The 8,724-nt window shown below is 37.1% G+C and overlaps 1 protein-coding gene across 2 annotated transcripts; it reads left to right on the forward strand.

Annotated features, from left to right (window-relative positions):
• The first annotated feature begins 2,513 nt into the window (after window positions 1-2,513).
• LOC113067828 (chromobox protein homolog 2-like) lies at window positions 2,514-8,347 on the forward strand. Of its 2 annotated transcripts, none has more exons than XM_026240306.1 (5): window positions 2,514-2,672; window positions 2,747-2,835; window positions 4,872-4,937; window positions 6,256-6,325; window positions 6,419-8,347. In XM_026240306.1, exons 2-5 carry the CDS (start codon window positions 2,825-2,827, stop codon window positions 7,754-7,756), a joined length of 1,485 nt encoding a protein of 494 aa, XP_026096091.1. In that variant the 5' UTR covers window positions 2,514-2,672; window positions 2,747-2,824; the 3' UTR covers window positions 7,757-8,347. The 2 variants fall into 2 exon arrangements, with proteins under 2 accessions (XP_026096091.1, XP_026096090.1); XM_026240305.1 differs by having other exon boundaries at window positions 2,747-2,790.
• The last annotated feature ends 377 nt before the right edge of the window (window positions 8,348-8,724 follow it).

Raw genomic sequence — 8,724 nt, forward strand, 5'->3', positions numbered from 1 at the left:
TACACTGCTCGCAATCAATCGATCAATACTCTGTTTGCATGAAGACCCAAGATGTCAGGTCAAGCACATGGACGCTTCGAGCTCCTGTTGACCTTTGACCTACAGATGTCAGAGGTCAGATTCACAAGTGTGGCATACTAACAAGCATTTATGAACACTGCTGCTGCAAACCATGAGAAAATCAAACAAAGTCAGGCACCTTGGCATCCCAAATGTTTCATTAACCACAGCATGAACCTAGAGCCAAATAAAACATATACTTTAGCTGAAAGATTCAGCAGCTGCCTTTATTGACCATCTCTATCTGGGGGCTTCACAGGTTAACTGCACCCACAAGCCACGTGTCGCCATGACAACGCCAGACCATAACCATAAGACAAATCAGCTGGTCTGCATCGCCCTCTGCTGTTTCAAATAGCAATCCACCATATTCCTCATACTGCACACAATGAGCAAATATGCTGGAAATAATGATGATCTTCTGCTTTAGTCAAAACGTTCAGTGTCCAGCAGAACATTTCAAATTTTATGTTTGAACCAGATGCTTTGTAAACAATTGAACTTTTATTTATTTTCATTAGATGACTGAACTTTCAAAAGTTAGTCGTCTTTAAATAAATTTGACTAAAAATGCTTCTATTTTTTCCAAACAAATACTCAATGCCACTTGCTGAATAAAATGTACAACATGATTTCATGTGATGGATATTCTTCCATTTAAAATTTAGTTTTGCATGCTGCCTTACATTCAATTTCTAAACTAGACAGTATGCATATAACAGTATTTCAATTTATAAACATTCAAAACATAAAATGATCACTGTAAATCAGTCTTATTATATATTTTTCTTTAAATTTGGGTTAACATTTAGGAATTTAGTTGTGTTTTTTTGTGGTTATTTTTAGTGATTTTTCATTATTTTATATGTCTATAGTTTTTATTTGTTTACAGTATGCCATTTTATTGCATATTTCTTTAAATGCAAATGAGCTCTGCTCGCCCCGCCCCTCTCTTCTGTGCAGCTCTGAGAGACTGTAAATTTAAGCAGCATTTATTATGAAACTTGCTAATCAGCACATTAATGGAAAAGATGATTCCCTTCACAAACAAATGTAATCCAATGCACTTCCCTTCAGCGGCTCAGTTGTTGGGAGTAAATGACGAGTGCTTTGTTCATTATTCTGACGCCACTGTCAATCAATCATTGTGGGAGGGGCCTGTGCAGAACTACATCATTCTGCCAAGAATCTGAGAACAGTTTAATATGAGAAAGGGGTTTGAATTTATCATTGGCCATAGACTGTAACTTCCAAGCAAAATTTCAAATGTTGTAGCAAAGGGTCTGAATTATGTCAATTTGACATTACAGTTTCTTTTTTTTAACTCTTAGTTAAACTTAGTTTAACTTTTTAGTAATCACGAAGAATACCATTGCATACCACTACAAAAACATATTTAAAGTAATAATCTAATGATAAAATAACCATTAACCAATGATTAAAAAAATTGTCAATAAGGGAACACAGCCTATTACACCAGATTAAATGATTATCATCACATTTACTCATGTAGATACTGGATTTAACAAGATGATACACAACATATACAACAACTATACAACAGGAGCCTTATTTAAATAATTTGATGTCTACTTCAACTTCATCTACAGCGATATCATTGACTTGATTGCAAATAAAAACAGACACTATTTCAACTGAACAGAGATGACAACTGAATTCAATGATGAACTGCCTTTAACTATCATTTTGCATTATTGAGACACTGTTTTCCAAATGAATGTTGTTCAGTGCTTTGACGCAATGTATTTTGTTTAAAGCACTATATAAATAAAGGCGATTGATTGATTGATTGATTGATTGATTGATTGATTGATGTGCAAAATATCAAATAAATTGACGGTAAAAACAAAGTACTTCATACCACAAAATAATATTAATTCCATGTCAAATATAACAGATAAACATATCACAATATAATGTTAATAATAATATGAAAAGTCACATACAATACAATTAAATGTTATACTTAATATATTATGTTAATAGTGTGAATAATAAGATATAATAATTTAGATATATCTGAAAAAGGATTAAAATAACAACTAATGAAAATAATAATGTTAATAAACATATGTTGTTTTAATGTTTTGATTCATGTTAATGTCTTGTTTTTGAGTAAAAAGAGTGAAAATTCTGTATTAAAGTTAATAACACAAACTCTAATTATCTTATAATTCAGGTCAAATGCCTTTTACTCATGTTTGTAAATCGAACTAATTTATGTTTGTGCAAAATAATACAATTACAACAAAGTCGGATTATTATCATATCAATATGCTGTTCACCATTTTTTTTTTTTTTTTTTTTTATTATTTGACTTACAAACTTACAAACATTAATTCACCATAAAACTCATTCTTTTAGAATGTGTGACGTCACGTGGACGGTGTCCTCCGAGGACCATTGCGGTGATTGCGCGCGCCTCGCGTTTGCGTATCCGCCCCCTTGTGTCCTGCTCCGCGCTCCCTCTCTCGCGCACAGTTCACGGAGAATGAGATGAGAATGAAATGAGAACAGTCATGGAGGAGCTGAGCGCGGTAGGAGGGCAGGTCTTTGATGCCGAGTGTATCCTCAACAAACGCCTGAGGAAGGTAACAAACACGCACAAAAACACATGCGAATCCGACTGCGTGCGCGATCCTCAACGCGTGTTTGATTTCCACAGGGCAAAGTGGAGTATCTGGTGAAGTGGAGAGGATGGTCGTCCAAGTAAGTGAGAGCTGAGACACATACTGCCTTTATTATGCATGTTATGTAAGTGTGTATATATGAAGACTATACAGGCGATATATAAATATATGTGAATCGTATGCACTGCTTCGCCAAACGCTTTTTGCGAGTAAACATCCGAATGTGAATCTCCAGGAAGGGAGAGCGAGAGAAACAATGAAAACAACAACAGCGTGTTGCGCGTGTTTGATCTCGCGTCCACGCGTGAATTCATGCACTGCTCTCCACTTGATCGCTCTGCATCGGATCAGTTCGCCTGTGCCTCTTTTTATGCATTTCTCTTTGTCTTCCAGATTACCTTTGCTCTCTCTTTTCATCAAGTTGTTTTTATTTTTTGTTTTTGTTCGATTGTATAATTGCAATTGGTGAAGTTAAATCGACAGAAACAAACGTAAAGTATGAGAAAAAATATTTTAGTGTTGTTATCAATGCGTTTTTCGTTATTTTGTTCGGTGATAAACATCATGTGTTGAGTTCAGGAATCGCCTAATGCTGGATCAGTTGTAACAAAGCCAGTTACATTGTATCAGTTTTAGAACTCTTCTTGATACTTTTTAAAAGTTTTTTCTTTTGTAGAGCAAGCAGTTTGTCGAAATTACAGCGCGTTGTTGTTTCTACTTTTTTTCTCCCTTTTTTTCTTAAAAACTCCAGCTGCCCCCCCGACCCCCCTTAATGCCCCACTCTTGCTCTCTGTTACATTGTCGCCCCCTTTTTGCCCCGTCTATGGGCACTTGAGCTGTCAATCACACGAGCCACACCTCCCGCGCGCGCTTCCATCTGCCTCATTGATTATTCATATCACATCTATTTTTAATTGGAAATTATTACTTGTTCAGCCAAAATTATAAACTGACCAGAACTCTGGGTATTATGTCTAGAATGCTCTAGATATATAAAATGAGGGACAAGATTTCATAATAGCCTGTAAACATTTAGAACATTGTTTCTGCAGTGCATATTTAAAATATTGTTAATTGATGTAATTGAGATTCTTTACACATTTTCCTGTTTTGTTGTGATTGATTTTTTTGAAGCCCGTTTCCATCACATGGTTGAGAAAATGGTAATTTCATCCATAAGGTAATTTCAACTTTCATCTTGCAATTGAGAAAAAAAAAGCAAGATATAAACTTAAATTTCAGAGAAAGTCATAAATAAGAAATGTAGACTTGAAAAAAGAAAGCCACAATTGTGTGAAATAAAGTCCAAATTTATATTATGAGTTTATATCTTGATATTCAAAAAAAAAAATCATTAAATTGCTATTAACAAAAAATAAATAATTGTGAGATAAACAGTCGCAATTGCCTCGTTTCTTTATCATCTACCTGAAACTTATTATGTAGATCACTTGTTATTTATCACATGGTGGAAACAGGCTTCCATATTAATGAATCTATGCATATTTTTTTTTTTTTTTTAAATGTATATCTTCATAATTTTACATCAAAATATAATAACTTCATCCCCTATGTTTTACCCACATGTCACTTTTCACCATCCAATGAATTCTATGGATAAAATCGAGCCTTGTCTTGCATTATTTTCCTGCTGGACAAAGCAATAGGAGTTATGGAAGTAAAATGAAGTGTGTTTCATATTGATTTTGAGTAATGCTGGGTAAAGGACATCTGTTTTGATAGATCACTTCATTTTTGTGTGTTAAATGAAATCCAGACGGCTCAGACTCTTTGAAGTGCCCTTTTAAGTAAACTGTCATCTTATCTCTTTTTTTTTTTTGTCTGCAATATGACGCCAACAGAGCTGCGCCTGAGGTCCAATTCAACTCCACATTCCTTCTGTTTACATTTACAATAGTAGATGCAAAATTGCTATCCAAATGAAATTCAAGGGGTGGTACACAAACAACTTGTTTTGCATGCTTGGTTAAGCTGCAGGTTTATATGTGCATATGATTAAAAACTTGTCAGACCAGAAATAAATAAGAGTTACAGGCTTTCCCTTGTACACAGCCATCATTTTGATGCTAAATTAAACATCATGAGCAAGTTGTTTGTCATCTGCTCGCATGCTTAAGAAGCCAGTGTCTGTGTTTTCAGACATAACAGTTGGGAACCTCAGGAAAACCTTCTTGACCCGAGACTATTGGCTGCGTTTAACAAGAGGTAAGAGATTTCTCCCATTGGACGAGCAGGGCTGTGTGTGAGAGCAACGCCCCCTTCCCCATGTGCAAACAATATGGGCTGCAACGCTTGGGAGGGCGTAAATGGGGCTCCATTCACAGGGCCATTCAGGGGCTGCAGACGTGTCCAGGCTCACGAGTTCCTTTGCAGCCTGCCTGAAAATCAAACAACGTTAAGATTTTCAAAGGGAACTAATTTTAGACTTTTCTGTGAGCATTTCGCATTTGGTTTCACAGTTTATGAAAGATGGGTTGGAAAATGAGAATTGGATCACTTGAGAAAAAAAACCACGAGTTCACACTATGGCTGCACGATAAATTGCACACGATATTTAATGTGCATTTTTTTTGTCAGTAAAGCTGGTTATGTAATCAGCGGTTCATATATACTATTGTGGTTTTGCACAGCTTGTCAGTAAACAATGGCTCTGTGTAGTAAATGCTGCTCCATGTGAAAACATGCATGTGATGGAGATTTACACCACTGATTTCAGAACCAGCTTTACTGACAGCATGCACAGTAAACATCGCATGCAATTTATCATGCAGCCATAGTGTGAACTCGTGGTTTTGGTTCTCAAGTGATCCAATTATCATTTCTCATAAACTGTGAAACCAAATGCGAAACGCTCACAGTGTATTTTTACATTTTTGGAAGAGTATTTGTCTAAATATGACTCTGAATCCATCCTTAAATGAAACATGAGGAATTTTTCTTCTATCATTTGCCAAATTAAAATTGATTTATTTGAGAAATCATTAATGTCTGGAGTACAAATGAAACTTTTCAGAAGAAACACCCCTTTTTTGCTAACACATCTGCCATAAATAAAGAAAGTGATGTTTTTTATCCAAATTAGAACAATGGAAAGTTGTGACAGGAAGTGGGGAGAAAGAACAGGAAGTGAGGAGGCTTTAATTCATAAAAACAGGAACTGAATTTCACAATTGTGTCAAGACTGTTAAAGTAAATGTAAAAGATGGTTTTATTTTTTAAATTTAATATATCAAAAAAAGTTGTACATTTTATTGTTAGTTTTATTTATGATTATTTCTATTTATTTAAATCCTCTTTATGAAAAGCACTTTGAATTACTCTCATTTATAAAATATGCTATTTAATTAAAATTGCCTTTGCCTAATGGCCTTTAAAGGGGTGGTTGATAAGCTTTTTTACAAATGCTTAATTGTGTTTATGGTGTGCAATGTAACGTGTTAATGCTGTGTAAAAAAAAATGTAAATTAAGCATTGCTAATCACTGCTTTAAAAAAAAAAACTATTATGTCTCGTCCATTCTTAGGGAGCAAGAGAGGGAGCTCTTGATCCGCAATAAGGGGAAACGGCCTCGGGGACGACCCAGAAAAATATTGGTAAGTGTACCACAGAAAATGCCGGAGATCTAGTGAGGAAAAACTTACACCACACATTATGTTCTCACCATTTTCTATATGTTAATTTCTCAGGAAACCATCCCAGTGGTATCCAAATCAAGCAGCTCGTCCTCATCGTCTTCGTCTTCTGGTTCATCGTCTTCCTCGTCTTCTTCCTCTTCTTCAGATGATGACGATAATGAAGATGACAACGACGACAGGAATCCAAAACCGAGCCCTCGTCCACGAGAGCACCACCCGGTCCCTCAGAAGAAAGCCCAGATTGTGGTTGCCAAGCCAGAACCGCCGAAGAAGAAGCGAGGGAGGAAAGCGCTTCCTCCGGAGCTGAAGGTGCAGCGCCAGACCAAAGGTCCCCGGAAGATGCTCAAGCCCTTTTCCAGAGACTATGAGGTCCAAGGGAGCATAAAGAAACCACTCATGCCTGCAAGCTTCACTTACACCGGGTTGAACCGAAACTCTGGACGGGAGATGATGACACTGCAGAATAGAGGTTCTTTTACCCAGAAGAACTCTTTAAGTTCCTTAGGACGCTCCGTTGGATCAGCTTCGTCACCTCCTACATTAAGTCGGCTGCCACAAACCAAAACTGCTTCGGATTTCAAGCTCTCTGTCTCAGATATGAGCAGCAGAGGAGTCGACCCCAAAACACCCACGTGCAAATCTCCAGGAGTGGCTGCGTTGAATCTGCACAGCAGCAATGGACAGACCTGTCCACAACTCTCTCCAAATGTCCCAAAAGCCTCGGATCAGACTCTACTCCAAAGATCAGGATCTCTCCAGAAATCCACACCGAGCTCATTTTCCTCTCTTAAAACTCCTTCCAGCCTTCAAGCTCTCAACCTGCAGAGCATCAACAAAACGGCACAGGGTAATGGCAACTCCACAAACGACGGTTCCCACTTGAAGGGTACCTCCAACCATAGTAGAAAAAGCTCTGGGTTAAACACGAAACACGAGCAGAGCCCTGCACCGAATGTCCCAAGTAAGTTCCCAACCAGTCAACAAGTCCTTAAGAGTCCGCAACGGGATAAATCCAAACCGGAAGATTTGTCCGAAAGACTTGGGAAAAATAATCAAGGAAGAGTGGATAACATACTCCCTCAGACTACCGAGGGCCGAGATCAACCAGCGCAAGACAGATCCTCCTCTAAAGATGCAGGGAAACCAAGCAAGACCCTGAGTGAGTTGAGCACTGGAGAAGAAGGAAGCAGCTCCGATTCTGACCACGATTCCTCATTTCCGAGCAACAACCGTGACTTGGCCATCTCGGTGCAAGCAGGTCAGGACTGGAGGCCGACACGGAACCTGATTGAACATGTGTTTGTCACCGACGTCACTGCAAACCTGGTCACTGTAACGGTGAAGGAGTCGCCCACCAGCGTTGGGTTTTTTAGCATCCGCAATTACTGAATGTTGACAACTGGGACTGCAGGCGCTCTGAGATAATCGGGAGAAGTTTCAAAGGAATCAAAGGAACTGTTTGGTGCTTCTCCATCTTTGGATTTTACTTGTTTTAACTCTAAATCGGACTGTTTTAGTTGGTCGGTTTTTGAGTTCTCTGAGAAGACGAGTGCCTAAAGACCTGCTCAATCAGAGACCTCTAAAATCTCACTTAAGCATAGAAATGAATCATAAATATGTTACTGAACAAATGATTGACCGTTAGTCTTGGTTTCCACTTCAGGGATGGTTTCATGTTCTCTTGATGTTGATTCTGAGTACAGTATTAGTAAATAAGGAAGTCACCAGATCAAAACAAATTTATCCAAATGTGTTAAAGCTGAATCTCAGATCACATATTGTGCCTGGTTTTAAAGCTGTCCTCTTTCTGGCTGATAACCATTATAATGATGTTTGTTTTTGTTTTTTTGTTTTTTCTAAAATGAATGTTGACATCTTTTATACTACACAACAGTTCCATTTATTTATTATTATTTCTCACTGATTTTTGTTGGTAGCTGAAATGCTGAAACATACAGTAAAGGTTCTTTTTATAAAAAATTCATCGTTGTCTGTTTTGATTCAAACGTACAGTTCAGAATATAGATGTGTGTATGATCAGGGGTGAAAGAATGACAGCAAAGGCGTTTCTTCTTCTCACTACAGCTTCATTTATTTGATCAAATTTTTTTTTTTATAAAACTTATTACAACTTAAAATAACTGTTGTATTTTAACATATTTTAAAATGGAATTTATTCCAGTGATTCAAAGCTGAATTTTCAGCATCATTACTTCAGGTTTCAGTGTCACATGATCCATCAGAAAATATTTTAATATTCTGATTTGCTGCTCAAGAAACATTTGTTATTATTATTATCAATGTCAAAAAAAAAAAACATAATAGAAAGTTAAAAAGCATTTGACAATAGAAATGTG

The sequence above is a fragment of the Carassius auratus genome, linkage group LG28B (assembly GCF_003368295.1).
Source record: "Carassius auratus strain Wakin linkage group LG28B, ASM336829v1, whole genome shotgun sequence".
Lineage (NCBI taxonomy): Eukaryota > Metazoa > Chordata > Actinopteri > Cypriniformes > Cyprinidae > Carassius > Carassius auratus.

Excerpts from the sequence above, each read along its gene's own strand:
- LOC113067828 (XM_026240305.1), top strand. The coding sequence starts at position 2,589 with ATGAGAACAGTCATGGAGGAGCTGAGCGCGGTAGGAGGGCAGGTCTTT. Across the intron at positions 4,938-6,255 it reads TTGGCTGCGTTTAACAAGAG|GGAGCAAGAGAGGGAGCTCT; the intron begins GTAAGAGATTTC and ends GTCCATTCTTAG. Across the intron at positions 6,326-6,418 it reads GACGACCCAGAAAAATATTG|GAAACCATCCCAGTGGTATC; the intron begins GTAAGTGTACCA and ends TTAATTTCTCAG.